The sequence below is a fragment of the Canis aureus genome, chromosome 16 (genome assembly GCF_053574225.1).
Source record: "Canis aureus isolate CA01 chromosome 16, VMU_Caureus_v.1.0, whole genome shotgun sequence".
NCBI lineage: Eukaryota > Metazoa > Chordata > Mammalia > Carnivora > Canidae > Canis > Canis aureus.
Window position 1 is genome coordinate 58,343,408 of NC_135626.1, and position 17,738 is coordinate 58,361,145.

Below are 17,738 nucleotides of genomic sequence, written 5' to 3' on the forward strand. Positions count from 1 at the left end.
CCCCCGAGGGCCCCCTCGCTGCGCGCCCGCCCCGTCGGCTCCGAGCTGCGGGAGGCGGGGCCAGGCCCGGGGGCGGGGCCGCTGGGGCCCGGGGCTCGGCGAGCCCGTCCGGCTCGCCCTTTATGTAAATAGCGGCGGCTCCGCCCCCTGCTCGCCGCGCCGGAGGTGAGCAGGAAGGAGTCTGCCGCCCAGCAGCCCGTGGCCCGGCTGCGGAGTGAGCGGAGCCGGCGGCGGGGGCCGTGGAACGCCGAGGCCTCGGGCGGGGGCCGGCCTGGGGCTCCAGGTGAGGCGCGGGCCCGGAAACACCGAGCCGGGTCCGCCCCCTCGGAGCGCCCTCCGCTCGGGGCGGGAAGGCGGGAGAGGGCCGGGACCCCTGCTTTCCCCGGGCGGGGCGGGGAGGGCTGTGCCCGGGTCGGCGCGCGCGTCGCCCTGGATCCCGGGGCTCCGTTCGTCCCGGCGAAAGACACCTGTAGGAAGTGCGGCTGGGAACTTTTCCCTGCCTGATCCGTCCGCGTTTACGGAATTCGAGCTCCAGGTTTGCCTAGTACTGTTGGTTTGGGGAAACGGGGAAACAAGTGCCCGGCCTGGCTGAGTGCAGGAGGTCACCGCGGGCGGGGGTGGGATCCCGGGACCTTGGGCCCACGTGCAGGGCGCCTGGCCCGACTGGCTGGCGACGCGCGGCTCAGGTAGCCGGCTCTCCGCGAGCGGCGGCCGCAGCGCGTTACCTCGCCGGCTTAGAGCCTGCCCCTGCCATCTGGGCCCGCTCCCTGCCGGCCCTTTGTGCCTCCTAATCCCCGGACGCAGGAAGCCCGCGGGAGGGACTTCGGTCTCTGGGCCTTTCTCCGCCTGTGGCGGCCTTGGACACCTTTAAGGGAAGGCATCGAGATCCGGTGTGTTTTCCACGACGCCGGGGGTGGGGTTGCGCTGTGATACGATGGGACTTGGTGAGAAGGGGAAAATATCGTCTTGCTGAACTAAGTGTGCAACGCTTGCTCCTGGTTTGCCCTCGCCGGGCAGTTTGTAGGCGCGCTGAGCTTTAGCTGTGGGGGGACCTGACTGTAACCAGGAGAACCGCGGTGTGGCGGCCTCGGGCTCTCACCTGAGACAAGGTGAACTCTGGGTGAGGGGGCAGGGCTTAGACTCCGTGCCCCTTCCCCTGGGGATCCATGTGCCAGATGCGGGGCGTCTTAATGTGGGCTCTGGGGATCCTCTGCAGAGTTTACAACTCAAAGTCCTCTGTCAGGCTGCAGAGGGGATTGCCAGCTGGGAGCTGAGCTGGGAGGGATGATACTGTTAGGGAGACAAAAGCCCCAGGTGGGAAGAACAGAGCAGCGGTAGGAATAGCTGTGGCCTAGCCCCGGGGGAAGCCAGGGTCAGAAGGGCTTTTGAGGGAGACAGTCTGTGTCTTCCAGAGCTGAAGCATGGGAAGGGTCCCGGGAGAGATGGTCCTACTTGTCTTACGCACCGAGCACTCAGATTTGGTTTTCTTTTTCTTTCTTTTATGATAGGGTTATTTATGGATTTGAGAGAGAGAGAGAGAGAGAGAGTGGGCATGAGCAGGAGTGGGAGGGGCAGAGGAAGAGAAATCCTCAAGCAGACTCACTGCTGGGTGCAGAGCCTGACCCTGAGCTCCATCCTAGGACCCTGAGATCATGACCTGAGCCAAAATCAAGTGTCTGACGCTCAACCGACTGAGTCACTCAGGCACCCCAGATTTGGTTTTCTTCTTTTTTTAAAATGTTATTTATTTATTCATGAGAGACACAGAGAAAGGCAGAGAAGCAGGTGCCTCACGAGGAGCCCGATGTGGGACTCCATCCCAGGACCCCGGGATCACGACCTGAGCCAAAGGCAGATGCTCAACCACTGAGCCATCCAGGCATCCCATGAGCCACCCAGGTATCCCCAGATTTGGTGTTCTTAAGTGGTCTGCCCACAGTGTTCACTGGTGGCAGTCAAAAGGCAAACCTAGCTCTGGGGGCTCTGACCGCTACTACTCCTCTTCTCCAAAGTTAGAGGTCAATCTCTGCGGGGCCCACTGGACAGTGTTTCCAGTGTCTGAGGCCAGTCTCCTATCCCTACTCTTCCTTAAGTCAATGGAGTGCCTCTTTGGTGGCCGAATAATATAATTTTAATTACTTAATAATTTAGCACTTAGCAACTTTTAAAATAGTTTCGTTAAAAGAAGAAGAGGGGGGATGCCTAGGTAGCTCAGCAGTTGGACATCTCTCTGCCTTTGGCTCAGGGCCTGATCCCGGGTCTGGGGATTGAGTCCCCACATCGGGTTCCCTGTGAGGAGCCTGCTTCTCCCTCTGTGTCTCTGCTTCTCCTCTGTGTCTCTCAAAAAAAAGAAGAAGAAGAAGAAGAAGAAAAAGGCCCATAATTCCAACTGACTTGTTGGTTTAGAAAATTAAAAAGGTGATAAGCACCCATAGTGGGGAAAGTGAAATGTTTTAGAAAGTATAGAGGTAAGACTCCCTCTCGCCCCTCAGACTTTTTCCTCAAACATGGTGTTCTTCAGTTTTTTAGTGTCTTTCCAGATATCAGGTGTAGTTTTCAATCATGCCTTGCTGATTTCTTGCTGCATAACCTTGGCTCAGTCACCTAATCATGCGAAGCCTCAGCGAGCCTTGTTGATAGGAGAATGAAAAAATGTCATGAACACGCGTGGCCTGGCATAGAGCAGGCATTGGGGTGGGTGAGCTGCCTAACGTGCTCCATAAAGCATAAAAAGTGTCATTTGTGGGCCCGTGGGCAGACACCTGAATCTTTTGGACATGCTTGCTGGGTCATCAGGGAATTTGGCTTCTTTGTCCAGAAGTTAGCCTAGAGGTCCTGATTTTTGAAAGCCTCTGGAGGTCAGACCTTTTAAAATGTGAATATTGTTCCTTGAAACTAGGGAGGCAGAGGTAGAGGACAGTGGCCTCTTGCAGCCTCACTTTTGTTCCCTTGGCCCTTGGTACTTGCCTTGTTCCTTGGCGGAGCCAGGAGTGAGTCCTGATGGCCAGACCCCAGCTGGGGGCCTTTTCTGGGAAGAAGGGGGTGTACAATCTAATCCGCTCAGCTTTTTGCTCAGCAGAGGGCTTGGCTGTATACATTCTGTACCCTGTTGGGGGTGGAGGGGATCACATTCTTGTGCTGCTCTGCTACCATTAAGGAGCTTTTCTGGGAACTCCATAGTGCTTTCTTTAAACCTTTTTTAGGGAAGAGGTGTCCTCCCCTGACAGGACTTCCTGGCCCCAGGCACCTGTGTCCCCTCCCCACCCCCCCACCCCAGGGAAGTGATACAAGGAGCTGGAAATTCCGGAGCCTCTACCATCAGTCTGTGACCCCTTGTCTACCCACTGGAGACATTGAGCATCCCGGGCAAGAGTCTCCAGGAGCACTGTGGGGTTTCCTAAAGGATTCCTCAACTTTCTAGAAGCGTCAGGGGCAGCTATCAAGACACCTGAGTGGAGGCCCAAGGGGCCTATTGCCCCCACTGCTGGGCTGGCTGCTTTGAGCAGCGCTGGCTGCCTGGACTCCCTTATCCTGAGTACTCAGCTCAGAGAAGGCTTCTTATCTCACTCAGGCGCTATCACTCTCAGGGCTCCTCCTGGGTTGAGGCATGCCAGGTCTGTTTGGCAGCTGTTTTCCCCTACCTAGGAGCAGTTTTCAGGGAGAAGCTGGGTATGGGGCAGGAGAGGGGCGTCCCCCAGTGGGGCCATGGGTACTGCTGGCTCTTCTTCTGCCTTGGCTCCCGGTTCCCCGGGACACCCTCCCCTCCCAGTGCCGTGGCACCACAGGGCCTTGCCCAACTCCCTTTGAGGTGACCTTCCCTCCTTGCCCTGCCTCTCAGAGGAAACTGGTACTTTAAAGAGTCACCCTGCTCCTTCCCCTTCCCAGGAACCACAGTGAATTCTTGAGCTAGGAGAGGCTCCTCAGGGCGTGGGGACAGGGAAGCTGCTAGGTACCTGACTCTACCCCTAAGGAATTCAGCAGAGACTAGAGTCTTCTCTCAAGACACCTGACTCAGTGTTCCCAGGGTTTGTTGAGAGGGACACCTGGGCACAGGACTATTTGACTCTAGTCAATAATATTATTCTTGGATCCTTCTTGCTGAGGAGCAGGGTGTCCAGGAGCCTTGGTCTGAGGCAAGGCCCACAGAGGTATCCCCAGCAGGATGCCAGGCATGAAGTCTCCATGACCTGGCCTTGGCCGGAGACTTGAGAATGGGGGGGTGAGGAAGTTCCCTGAGCGGCCCCAGCCCGGGACTCCTCGAGGTCAGTGGTTCCCAACTAGAGAAGACCTTTACCTCCTTGATCTCTATTCAGTCCTTGCTGTTCACTCATTCGTGCGATAAGTATCTACTGGTGCCTCCATATGCCCAGCGAGGTTTAGGCAAAATCCTTACACGAAGCTGAGCTCTGTCACCCCAGGACTCACATTCTAAAGAGTGGGGAGCGTGAGTAACAGGAAACAAGCGGAAGTAATAAAATCAAAGTGTTAAAAGGTGATTCGAGGTGCACAGAATAAAAACAAAGTAGAGGCTGGGGACCCTGGGGTGGGGAGCAGTTTGCAGCTTGAGAAGGGTGGCCTCAAGGAGAAGGCTGCATCTGAGTACAGACGTGCAGGAAGTGACGGGGTTCCTCAACGGACACGAGTGTGTCTCATGTGTCAGGGTATTAACTGCTGTAGGTACAACCATGGACAGGACAGGTACTCCCCCTTTCCCCTGCCCCCGCCCCCCAAACTGACATCTTTTGGAAGTTCCTTGGGTCAGGTGTTCAGGTGTTGAGCCAAGTAAGAGGCCATGGAATGGGCCTGATAGGCCAGGCCAGGCCACCCACCACTCCCACCCCAGGCAAGTTATCCAACCTCCTCCCCAGAATGACTTTGCTCTTTGGACTTGGCCATATCCAGTCTGTCACTTGCCTGGAGAGTCTGAAGTTGGGCTGCAGAAAGGGGACTGAGGCCCCCAGAATGGAGATGTGTTCAGGGAATGCATGCATGTCTCCTCCCCTCCCTGCCCCTCCCCTCCAGCCTCTGGGGCCTTGGGAGGAAATCCTGCAGTAGGGTCCTCCCAGGGTTGTGGGGCTGGCTTGTGGCTCCTTAGGATGGGGGCCTCTGGTCTGGGCCCAGCCGGGGAGGGTGAAGTCAGCCTCTGGCTGCTGACCCAGGTTGTCCCATCCAGGCCACTGCTGGCCAGCCCCTTTGTCCTGGGAGAGAGGCCTGCACTGGGCAGAGGGCTCTGCAATCAGCTTGGAGTTCAGATTGGGGCTCAGACTCTGAACAGCTTGGGTTTGGTAGCTCTCTGAATTGGTTATTTCATAAGTAATAAAACTACATGAGATGCTGTGGGGAAAGTGCTTCAGGTGGCATCTGGTCACAGTTTGGTCTCAATCCTTTTTATTACCTAACGACAGCAGGGACAACCCTCTGGTTCCTGCCCCCTCTCTGGGTGTTTCTTGTGGTCCCACCTCCCACCCAGCTCCACGCCCTCTTAGCCACAGTTTGGTTGCTAAGCAGCTGGCCAGGGCCCTGTCCCCTGCCTCTGGGAGATTGGGTTCGCCGGGATCACACGGGCGCTTGCAAAGCAACCTCGAGCATCATGAGTTGGCACAGACAGATACCAGAGGGGTCCACGGCTGCCCCCACCCTTGAGAGCCCAGCCCCATTGCTCCCCTCCTCTGGAGGTTCAGGGGTGAACTCAAACCCCTCAGACGGAAGGACACAGCCACACACAGGCCTCACACAGGATGTTGGGAAGGGAGGGCAGCCTCTGCAGCAGCAGGGGGCTGTGGGGAGCACAAACAGGGGAGAGGAGAGGACAGCTTGGGACTCTGGTTCACGCTGTTTATGCTCCTGGAGATCAGGACTCCAGCTAGGTGCTGTGTGGTAGGGCCCAAGATGCCTAGAGCCCTGCCACTAAGCATAGCTTCTCTGGGCAGATCAACAGGGCTGACTGGGTTATTGAGCAGCATTCTCGGTGGCTGGCCCATCACACACCTCCAGGACAGACATCACACACCTCCAGGACAGACGGGCTCAGCACGGCCAAGCCTCTGTGTCAGGGACAAACAGTATCTGTGTGGGATGAGCAGCCCGGGCTGGGACCCCGCCTTTGTCCTCCCCACAGCACCATCAGATCTGCTTCTCAGAGAAGAAAGAGAGCCAAGTCAGGTGTCCACCTCTACTGGTCTCTTTACTGAGGTCCTAAGATGCAGGGGGGCAGGGCCTATGCACGTCTCTGGAGGTGGGATCTGCACAGAGGGATGGGAAGGGAAGCCAGGGCATGAATTTGTCAACCAGGCAGCTCTCCTGTTCTTTTCCAGGGCGGGCATCAGGGTGTGGGGAGACCAGTCTCAGCCCGTGGCATGAGAGTTTTGGGTGGTGGCTGGTGGCAGTGTTGGGTGATGGGTGCAGAAAGGGGGGGGGTCAGATGCCTCCGGGGAACGCACAGGCTAGTTTCACACTCAAGGCACAGACCTGTGTGGAAGATCAGTAAGAATCAGCTCCTACCTCCGCCCCTGCCCACACACATCCACACAGATCAGCCGTTGGTCAGCAAGTCTCACGTGCCCACACCCAAGGGAACAGAGGGCAGAGCAGGGAGGGCTGCTCGGAGTTTGGTCCTGTCAAGGATGGAGGGTGTGGTGGGCAGGAGCTTGAGACTGACATCGAGCCATCTTTAGGAGTTCAGGGGATGAAGCTGTTTCTTCCAAGGAAGCCCCCTCTTGGGGGACATGCTCTGGCCAGGTGACTTGCTCTGGCCAGATGGCCTGCCCAGTGCAGGAAGCCAGAACCCCCCAGAGCCTCTTAGACCTCTCCAGTGACTTTGCCTCAGACTCTCCTTGGCATCCCCCCAGGCATGGCCTGTAAAGTAGTAGTGTCCTTTACGCCCAGGTCCTGGGACCCTGATGCCCGAGGTCATGCAGCCGGTCTCCCCACCTGTGTCTTTCCTCCCTCTGCGCCCTTTTGGTGTCCAGGGGGCAGGCTTTTCTCCTGTTCAGGTTAACATGGCTGGAGAGGAACCCAGTCCCCAGGAGAGCAGAAGGGATGCCACCGCCAGGACCGCCTTCCCTGAGCATGGGGCCACTGTCATACCTGGCCGCTGCCTATGCCTTCACCCCCTCTCCCATGCGATCCTCTTATCTACCCGCCTGGGAGGCAGATAAACCAAAAGAAGAAAAAAAATCTCTACTAATCCCATAACCCTGCCAGTGTGGTGTCTACTTATGTAAATATTTTTAATAGAGTGTCGCTGACTTCAGGATCCATCGTCTTCTGCCCTTCTAATGACTACGCCTTCGATCATAACACTGAGCTCCCTTCCCCTGCTCCCTGTTGTTGGCCACTTGGGTTGCTTCTGATTTTCCCTGATAGCCTGGTGACCTGCACAACAAGGCGGGGGAGAACATTCCAGGAGCTAGATGGGTGCTGTTGTCTGCAGTGGTTTCAGTATAAGGTGTGGTCAAGCCCTGAGGGAAGAGGGGGAGAGTGGTCAGGCTAGGTTCAGAAAGAGATTGCTTTCTAGAAGACGATTTTTGATGGTATTGCATGAAGGGCAAGAAGGTTATTTCAGATAAAAATGCAGAGACCGGAGTAGAAGGGGCCTGGGGTGGGGACTGAGCAGATGGGCCGGCCAACACCCGGCCAAGCAGACAGGGGACATGGGGTGGGGGAAGGGAGGGCAGACTAAGGCAGGCCCTGCCCAGGACTGTTGGGGGGAATGAAGGGGGTGCTCCCAGTGGACCCGGGCTGAAGCTGTCTGCTGTGGCCCGACAGGCCGCCCTTTCTGGCCCATTCCGTCTCTCCTGTTGCCTGCACTGGGCCCCTGTGCTTGCCTTCGTCCTGCTGGAAGACGCAAGCTTGTTCCGTTTCCCCTGCCACGCCCTGCCCCTGAATCTTAGCGCCTGACCACTTCCTATCATTCAGGTGTGGGTGGAGACATTTCTGCCCGTGTTCATTCATTCAGCAGGGGTGCCTCAGTGAGAAAGACGGCAACGGTCCCGAGTAAGACTGAGAAGGCTCATCCTTGGGAAGGGTTGCACGGGTAACTGTGACCAAGTGCTAAGGAGCAAAGCAAAGCTGGGAAGTAGTTCCGAAAGAGAAGGTCCGAGAAGGGACATTTGAGTAGAGGTGGGTGAGAGAGTGCAGGTGGGGACCTGGAGGAAAAGCATCCCAGGCAAAGGACCAGCAAGCCCGCGGACCCAGGACCCAGACGCGGGAATGTTCACCAAGACCATCCAACCACACCCTGGCCTCCTCTTTCATTTCCTTGCTGGCCCTGCTGTCTCTCTGAAACCATCGCGCTGACTGATCTGTGTCCTCGTGAGTCATCACGCACCCCCCTGCAAAGATGCCAGCTTGGTGAAAGAAAGGATCTTGTCTTTCTCCACCGTTGTGTCCCCGGTCCTAGGACAGCGCCTACTCCACGCCGGGCACCTGGCGTCGCTCCCACTCCTGCCAGCGGACCGGGGCATCGCCCTTTACAGACGAGCTCGCTGGGCCTCTGGGAGCTACCTTGGGAGGCCCCCCGGCTTGGAGGAGCTGGGCTGTTGTGGCTGAGCCCAGGCTCTTTCCCTTACGACCCCCGCGCCTCATTTCCTACCTTCAGGGGTGGGTTGAGTAGGTAGGATCTATTCCATACCAGGAAGCTCCACGTCTGGGTTCCTGAAGCTTCTCTGTAGGACTCCCTTACCTGGGGTCATTGGAGCTAAGGGTTTGCCTAGAGGTGAGTGTAGCCACTCCCAGACCTGTTCCCCTTCAAGAAGGGGTGGCACTTTTTGCACCTCGACCTGGGCAGTTATTTCGGTGTTGGGAGCAACACCGAGGGGTTGGTGGGGGTGAGGAACCAATGCTGTGGTTTCCTCACCCCGTGGCCGTGAGGTCCCCATCTCCTGTGGAGGAAGTGGCACTTTGCCAGCACCGCGCCGACAGAGGCTGGACCCCAGGCCCCGAGCTGCTCGGTCGACCCTGCGCTGAAGGCCTGTGGGAGCCTGTGTGCCCACGTGCGCCCCAGCCCGCGCCTTTTATTTGCAGGGGTGTGATTAGGCACCCTCCGTCCTGTCCTGGCCATCCTTCCCTGCCGCCCAGGGTCCTTAGATCTGGAGTTCACCAGACCTGGGGGCGAATCCAAGTTCTGCTGGTTTCTCCTCAGTGACCTTGGACGAGTTACCCAGCCTCTGTGGTCTTCATTTCCTTGTCTGCCAAGTGGAGATATTCCACTCAACTTCCAGGGAGGCTCGTGGAGGGTGAACAAACATCCGGGACGGGGTTTAGGTGTACCTTGTACAGGAGTGGGAAGGAGGAGGGGTCAGGATGTGTCCCGACATGCCACTGTGCCTACTCCCGAGTGGTGGGATTTAGGGAGGATTTTCTCCTCAGGATTGTTTTTTCTTTCTTTCTTTCTTTCTTTCTTTCTTTCTTTCATTCTTTCTTTCTTTCTTTGTTTTGTTTTGTTTTGTTTTGTTTTGTTTTGTTTTTACAGTGAGCAGAGATTACTCCAGCAAAATGTTTTAAAAGTAGTAAACATAACACGTAGGGGTCTGGTACAGTCCCTGGGATGCAGCAGATGCTCTGAGGGGCATGTGGGTGGATGGAGTGCCTCCCTTCTCCCACCCATCTCCACATCCCGTCTGCCTCCCGCCTGCCTGCAGCTCCTCCCCCGGGGGCTATGCCCGTGTGGGTCCTTAGGAAGGATGGCCCTGTGCCCACTTGTCCCCACCCCACAGCCTGTGGGGAGGGTCCTTCAGGGGAGAGCCCAGATCACCCTCTCCTGGGAATCTGCAGGCCCCTCTGCTCCTCCAGGGCACCACTCCCAGTTTCCTCTGACTTCTGACCCAGTGACCTAGGCCCAGGAAGGGAGAGTGGACGCCCCCGGAGCCCGGCCCGGGAGCGGAGCTGCCGATTTATGAGCTTGGGCCTGTGCTGCCCTCCCCCACAGCTGGAATGTGAGCCATGGCTCAGCTGTTTGTCTGGGAGCCCCAGGTCACTGCGGCAGGCCCAGGGGGTGTTTTCACTCACAGTCCGCCAGAGCCTCCAGGACTTTCCTGGGTTTCCTTCCCTGACCCGCTTCAGGACCTCGGGTCAGGTGGGCACCTAGGAGTTTCCCCGACTACCTGCCATTCCTTTTAGGGAAGTGCCCCCCCGCCCCCGATCTGCTCTGGCTCCCCCAAAATGTGAAGGCACAAATCTCTTGCATCCCCCCTCCTGCAAGTGGGGGTTCTTTTCAGTGCCCCCAGAAGGTGATGGCACTCTGAGGGCCAGTCTCCACCTGTTCTAGCAGAGATGGTATCCGGATTGCCCCAGCATATGTGTCTCTGCCAAGTGGGGTCACCCCTCCCAGCATGGCCAGCCCTTGGTCACTCTGCCAGAGACCATCACCACCATGGCCCCCCTTCTGCCATCCACATGCCTTAGAGGGAGCCCCCAAGTCTTAGACCACACAGAGTCCTTTCATATGCAGAGCACTGGCCTGATGGCTAATTTTTGTCACTTCACAAGAAGCCAGAAACTGAAGGGCATCTTTCAGGTCTCAGATATCTTCTTCTCCCATCGGACATCCAGCACGTCTGGACCAGGTGCTTCCCCAAATCCGCACCCTGGCCTGGTGCCTCCCTAGCAGGGCGCTCTGCCCTTGCCCACAGGAAGCTCCTCTGGGGCGGGGACCAGGTCTCTTTAGTCTCTTTATAGTGTCTGGCTAGGCCTGAGCGCCTGTGTTCCTGAGGGCAGGCCTTGGTGTCCTATGGTCAGTGGGAGGCTGTACTGTTGGAAGCCGGAAACTGAAGTGAAGATGATCCTCCTCCCTTCCCCCAAGGATGATCCAGAAATAGTTCCCCTTGGATTGGGAAAGCTTTCTACATTCATATGGTTTGGACGGATAGGTTTTGGGCCTTGAGCTGATTTCTTTATTGGGAGCAGATTTCTTCTCTCAATAAGGCTCCACTTAGGCCCACGAGAAAGGGAGTCTCTAAAGTGTGCCCCATCAGAGCCCGGGGGAGCGGGGACCAGAATAGACAGAGAAGGGCAGGGGCCACCCAGGGCCAGAGCTGCAGCTCCAGAAAGCCCAGCAGCCTCATGGGGTGAACCCAGTGCCAGAGTAGGCCCTGGGCGTGGGGTGGCATGGGCCAGCACCCCCTGGCCTTGCACCCTGCTCCTCGCCCGCTCAGGCTCCTGACAGCCGTGGTGGGAGCGCCCTCCCCGCAGTCAGCAGGAAGAATGGGCCTGGGTGTGCTGACCCCAGAGACCAGGCCTCTCCCCCTCCCCCGTGGGGCTCTGGTCTGGGAGCCCCGGTGGACTCCCGGGTGGAGGCTTTGTATCTCTACCTCCCAACCGGTCTGGGGAAAGAGACTTGTGAAGTTTCCCTTTCTGTTTAGCCGGGGTTTTAGGGTTTTTCAGAAAACAGGTTAACAATTAAGCTCATTAACCTCGGGGCCTCCGTTCCTATAAAGCCAGGTGAAATGGCTTCCTCCCCCAGCTTCTCCCGCTGGCTTTATAAGGCCACGGGGGCCTGGAACAAGGCTTAGAGCTTCCGCCAGCCCCGGGCCTGCAGGTACAGAAGTCCCTGGGTTCCTCACCTGTACTTGGCAGATGGAGCGAGGGTGCGCAGGAGGGTGGGCGGGGACGCCGCGAGGGCCTGGGCCAGGACCAGCCACTGCTGGACCCGGGGAGAGCGGCTGGACAGGTGCCTGGGAGCCAGCGTGGGTGCTGGGGGGCTGCACCCGCCTGGCGCTGGGGGTCCGCGACTTCTCCTCTTTCTCCAGGGGGCTCCACACTCGGCACCATGCGGCGGTTCCTGAGGCCAGGGCATGACCCTGCGCGGGAGAGGCTCAAGCGGGACCTCTTCCAGTTTAACAAGGTAAGAGGGGCCGCACTGTGTCGTCCACCCTCCGCGGGCCGGGGCTCTCCGGTGGCCGTCACCTGGGTTAAATACCGACTTGGCGCTGCCGGCCCTGCCTCCCAGCCCTTGACTTTGGAATTTGGGTCTGGTTGGCGAGCTTTCTCAGGAAAGGGCAGCGGGAGCTCCAGGCGTCAGGACTCCCTCTCGCGAGTCTCCCTGGCTGTGTGACCCCTGCAAAAAACACTCCCTCTTCCAGCCTCAGTTTCCCCACTTGTAAAATAAGGCTGGCACAGCCTACCTCCTCACAGGGCCATGGAGGAGGCTCAGGGGCAGGAGAGGTGAAAGGGGGCCGACCCCTGCCAGGGGTAGCAACGTTCCAGTGATGCCAGGTCCCTGGGGCAGTGGCCACTGTTCCCTTGCTCCCCACATTGCCCCCACAGGAGAACGCAGTTTTCCCTCCAGTCAGAACGCACTGATTCCTGTGGCATCCTTGCAGCAGGCTCTAGGCCCGGCTGAGTGGGTCAGTGTGCCAAGGGTGGCATTTGGCTACCCTAGCCCCAAACCTGTTCCTCGGGCTCCTGAAGCCAGAGCAACCTGTCACCCAAGATCACAGAGAGGGTCCCAGAAGCGCCACAGAACTTCCTCACAGTGGTGCCCTTCTGGTGCCCGAGAAGGCCAGAGCTGGCCTGTAAACAGGAGAAGCACAATGTGGTTTATTAGGTCTGCAGCCACCTAGCAATCTGCTGCCGTTTCGGGGGTAATTAGCCTCTCACGTTTGCTTTGATCTAGGCCCATGGCCTGCATGCCCTAGCTTCCTCCTGCCCCAGAAGGTGGACTGCAGGAAATGGAGCATCATGATGCTCTGCTCCTCGGGCCTGGGGCCCCCTCCGGGACATGCTGATGGACAGGGCTTCAAATCCAGCTTGGCCACTTAGAAGTTGGGTAACCCTGTGCCCGTCACCCCCAACATAGGCTCGTTCTGAGGGTTGTATGGAGTTAGCTGATTTGTAGTCCAGGAGCTCTAGCTGCTGTTCTCAGGAGCTGCCTCCCAGGGAGAGACAGTTCCAGGGGCTTGTCTGAGGTGGGTGGGGGTGCCCTGCCATTTTCTTGACCTGTGGCAGGTGTGGTGATGGAGATTTGCTGAGGCCACTCACCTGTGGGACAAGGGCTTCCCTGAATGAGCACCTCTTTCAACTGGCAGAAGGAAGCTGTGGGCCTCGGGAAATGGGGTACAGGTGTTGGGAATGGGAGATCTCAAGGTCCCTGGGTGCCTGACACCCTTGGTTCCAAGGGAAGTGACCCGTGGGTGCCGGTCTCAGAGCCTCAGCACCCACCTGGGGACTTAGGTGACCCCCGTGTGCCTCCGTTGCACCTGATGACACCGAGATATCTCACACCCCAAAAAGATCACCAATTCTAGTAGAAACCGGATAGACAGGCTCAGCAGAGGGAGGAACCCCTGCCCCAAGTTCCAGCTGTGCAGTGGGGTGGGGTGGGGTGGGGTGGGGCAGAGGAATCCTGTCTCCCCCCTAACCATGCCTCACAACCGGAGGCCCCCAAACCTGGCTGCCCCACCCCCAGGGCTGGCTGGGGAGAGGAGGAGGGGAGGCTCCTGAAATTCCTTCCTCTTTCCATTCACTTGCTAGAAACCTGCATTAAGCATCTATTGCAAAGACAGCCGGGGCCTGGGGCTGTGGGATTGCGATAAGATCTTTGCCCTCCAGGCATTTTATAGCCTGGAAGGAGGGAAGGGACTGTTGGTCTGAAATGCCACTTCCTGGGAATAGAAAGGAGGAAGGGGACAGGGAAAGGGAGGTGGGCCTGCTTGGTCTCATCTAAACACTGAGTGAATGTGCAGCCTGCAGGGTTGGGATTGAAAGATGAGGCCCGAAACCTGGGTGGTCCCACCCATGCCAACTCCTCCCCCACCCCAGGCTTCCCTGGAACCTGGGAGTCTGGGGCCTGACACACTATAGCTGTGGTGGCTTTTGAGCAGGGGAGTAAGCAATCCCATTTAGTTTGGAAAAGAACTTTTTTTTTTTTTTTTTTTTTTTAAGGGGAGGATTGCAACGATGGGACAAGGCCTATCCCGGGGCAGTAGGGTGGGGTGCAGGGCTTGAATAGAACAGAGCTTCTCAACCTTTTCACTGTTGACATTTGGGGCTGGCCCTGTGGTGAGGATGTTTAGCAGCATCCCTGACCCTGCCTCCCCAACATGTCCAACTAGAAATGTTTCCAAATGCTGCCCACTGGCCCCTGGCTGAGGACCACACTGGATTAAAGAACTATTTAGGGCGTATGGCCTGGTGCTAGATGGGGATGTAGGAGTAAGGGGGCAGGGAAGGGAGATAGTTGTCCAGCACGACTGGGGAAGGGGGGGGCTCCATCCAGAGCAGGTAATGGTGCCGCGCCCTGGGAAGCAGGGAAACCCAAGGAGAGGTGAGGAGCAGGTGAACGGGAAAGTGATCCACTTGATTTGGACAGAACAGCAACAATGATGATCATTTATCAAGAGGCAGTTTGGCCCAGGAGTTGGTTAGTGGTGCCAAGCCCAGGACTGCCAAGGTTCACCAGCGAGGTGACCTTAGGCAAGTCACACATTTCCATAAGATGATACGAGCTACCCCAGAGAGTTGGTGAGAGGATCACGTGAGTTAAGGTCTAAGTTGAAAGTCAGTGCATGGCTGGTGGCCACAGATTCAGAGCACAGCTCTGTGGGCCTCAAATTTGAGTTTGGAGAACCTTGGAACCCTTGGTCCTCGCAGACTGTGGGATATTCAGAGCTGGAGCTCTGAGCCTCTGCTGGCCCGTCTGTAGGTGTCATTCACACAGAGGTGAAGGGCAGCCCTCTGAAGGGTGCCCACAGCTGGTGAAGCAAGAGGTGTCCAGGCCGAACCTGTGGTACCTGGGAAGGAGCTGAGTCTGTAGACATATTCTCTGAACCCCCCACCAAACAGCAAAGGGGCCAGATGGTCCCGTGGTTAGGGATAGGGACACAGGAGCTAGATGCCAGCTCTGTGGCTTTCTCACTGAGTAACCACAAACACGTTACTGAACCTCTCCACTCCTCAGTTGCCTCATCTGTGAAGTGGGCATCCTAATAGTATCGATGTCCAGGTGGGTGTGCTAGGCAAAATTAAATTTGAATGGCACCTGGCACACACACACAGTTGGTGCCTCACCTTGTCCCCATGGCGCCTCACGCCCAGGTGGTGTTCCCATTCTGCAGGTGGGAAAACTGAGGTCCCTGAGGCTTGCACAGCCTGAGCATATGGTGGCTGGAACAGAGTCTTCCGGTCGCGTCTGAGGGTGGTAACCTCAACCCCCGAGCCTCAGTGTCTTTGCCTGTGAACTAGTCTTCTGAGCCAGTGAAAACCAGATGAGGGGCCTGTGGAACCCAATGGCCATCTCAGTGGAGAGGGAGTGATTTCAAGGGGACAGAAACTCCTGCCACAGTAAAGCTCCTTCCTTGGAAATCCCTTGCGGCTGCTCCCTCCCTGGTGAAACCAGCCAGTTGATAAGGTCCCTGGCCCTTCCTGTCTGGCCTGCCCACGTTCCCCACCCCCCCAAGCCCCGAGCAAACAGTGTGTTCCTGACTGGCCACCCCTATCCAGGACCAGGTTGTTTTGTCTTGGCTTTTTTGTGGCTGGGCCCCTGGTGTCAGGTGACGGGCACACAGTGAGGGCCAGGTTGCTGCCACCACCAGGAATCTGAGCTGACTACACCCAGTATAGGGCAGTGCCACCCGGCCTAGCGGCTGGGCGTGGCCCCTCTGGCCCCAGGCAGCCCGCCTTCCAGCCCCCCAACGAAGGCTAGGGACTCCTCAGCCCTGGATCTTGGCCGGCATCCTCCCTCCCTGAGAGCAGGGTGAAGGGCCCCCACTGTCTCTGACCAAACAACCTTTGCTCTCTCCCTTCCGAGAACCTGAAATGGGGTCCAGGAACCAGCGTGAGACAGACAGGGCTTTCTTTCCCACACCAGGCTAATGTTGCAGTTTGGCGGCTCCTATAAATCTCTCCTTTCTCAGTTCCTGTCAAAAGCGTTCATTGTTCTCTCCTCCCTTGGCAGAGGTCACCTGGGCCAGGTAACAGGGTGGGGGCAGGGCCAGGGATGCTGGATGCTGAGCTCTGGAGGTAGGGGAGGTTGGTCCCAGTGGTTGGTTGTCAGGCCTTGGGCAACCTCCTAGCTTGACTCTGAGCTGGAGGCTCTGCTGTCCTAGGCTGAGCCCCCGTCCCACCCCCTGTCCTGGGTGGAGCCATGATTCGGGGCTGCTGTGTGCCTGGGAAGTTCCATAGCAGGCACCCCCGGGGGCACTTCTTGTGCCCCACATGGACCTCAGACTGCAGTCGGAGGCCAAATCTTTAGAGGCTGTTAGAAGCTGTGGGATGGGACAGCCAAGGAATGGGGAGGGCGTCTGAGGTTGGGGGAACAGCCGAAGCACAGAACAGAGGTGCCTTGCAGAACCTTCCCGCTTCCTCAGGCTGCTCTGGGTTTCTAGCTCTGCCCTGTTGACCACTGTCCTCTTCCCAAATCCAAATCCCTTTCTTCCTGTTCCCAGCCGACCCCCGAGCCTCTCACAACTGGCCTGGGGCCCTCACACCTCAGCCTGCAGGGAGGTTTGTGGCCTCCTATTGGATTATAATTGCCTCGTTTGAGGATTTGTGAGCATTATTTGCATGTCCACCTCCCCTTCCCACCCTTCCCTAGACTTGGGGGATCCCCTGTTCTCACACTAATTACATTTGTACCCGCTCTGTGGGCTCCTGGCTGGGTAAGGGCACCATGACATTTTCTCTCATTTCATTCTTGAGGGAGCCATGGTCCCCTGGAGAGATGCCCTGAGGAGTCCAAGGGAATGATGGAGAACTTGAGAAGGCAGGCTGCATGAGGCAAGGCCTGTGTGCTCCGAGGGGTGAGCTGAGCATTCCAGCCACCGTCTGGTGGTCTTCTGGAAGGTCACATTCAAGCTGAGGGTAGCCCTGCTCAGTGCCGTCCTTGGTATTATCCCATTGATCAGATGTGAAAGGAGCTCACTCAAATCCGAAAGCATTTTATTTTATTTCATTTCGTTTCATTTCATTTCATGTCTTTTTTTTTTTTTTTTAAGATTTTGTTTATTCATGAGAGATACAGAGGCAGAGATACAGGCAGAGGGAGAAACAGGCTCCCTTTGGGGAGCCTGATGTGGGACTCGATCTCAGGACCCTGGAATCATGACCCAAGCCAAAGGCAGATACTCCACCACTAAGCCACCCAGGAGCACCCCCCCCCCCCAGTGTATTTTACACTTAGAGCATATTTCAATTCAGACACAAAATTTTCTCTGGGGCTACGTAATCTGTAGTTTGAAAGGTGTGTAGCTGAGAAGGGATATTCATAGCCTGGCCTGCCAGCCCCCTGTTCCTTTGGAACTCAAGAGCATACCTGGAAAGTCTTCCAGTGACTGAACAGAGCCCTCATTCTTAAATTTAAATTAAAATTTCTGGTCCTTGGTGGCACCAGCTACATTGCAAGTGCTTGATATCTCTGCACCGCTCATGGCTGTCACACTGAGGAACCCAGGGCATGCGGCTCCTTCCCGCAGGACCTTTTCCCCAGATGCCTCCAAATTCCAGAGGCTTTGGCCCTGTGCTGCTGCTGACCGGGATGATAGGAAAATGCTACCGTCCCAGGAACCTTTTCTCCGGCCCTGGCTACTGACTTCCTGAGGCCCCAGCAACCTGAGGCTGGCTGACGCCTACCAGGAGCCCTGGAGGAGCTGGTCCCCGCACACACCATCACGTGTCCTGCCCTCCTTTTCCTGGGAAGTGTTTACATTCCAGACACTGTGCTATCTCCCCAAGGCTTTTCCAGGCACTGCATTTTTTACATAGCTGAACAGGGACCTGGTCTGGCCAGGGGGGCTCCTGCAGGT

General features: G+C 57.2%; 1 protein-coding gene across 4 annotated transcripts in view; it reads left to right on the top strand.

Moving 5' to 3' along the window:
* Nucleotides 1-127: 127 nt before the first annotated feature.
* Nucleotides 128-17,738, top strand: part of LLGL2 (LLGL scribble cell polarity complex component 2) — a 33,320-nt gene continuing 15,709 nt past the window's right edge. For 2 of the 4 annotated variants that reach the window (XM_077854229.1, XM_077854233.1), the window contains exons 1-2: nt 128-283; nt 11,748-11,842. In XM_077854229.1, coding sequence (XP_077710355.1) covers nt 11,768-11,842 — 75 coding nt within the window. In that variant the 5' untranslated portion in view covers nt 128-283; nt 11,748-11,767. Of the gene's footprint in view, nt 284-391; nt 536-11,511; nt 11,537-11,747; nt 11,843-17,738 lie in introns of those variants that run through there. The other 2 variants (XM_077854230.1, XM_077854231.1) reach the window with 2 other exon arrangements.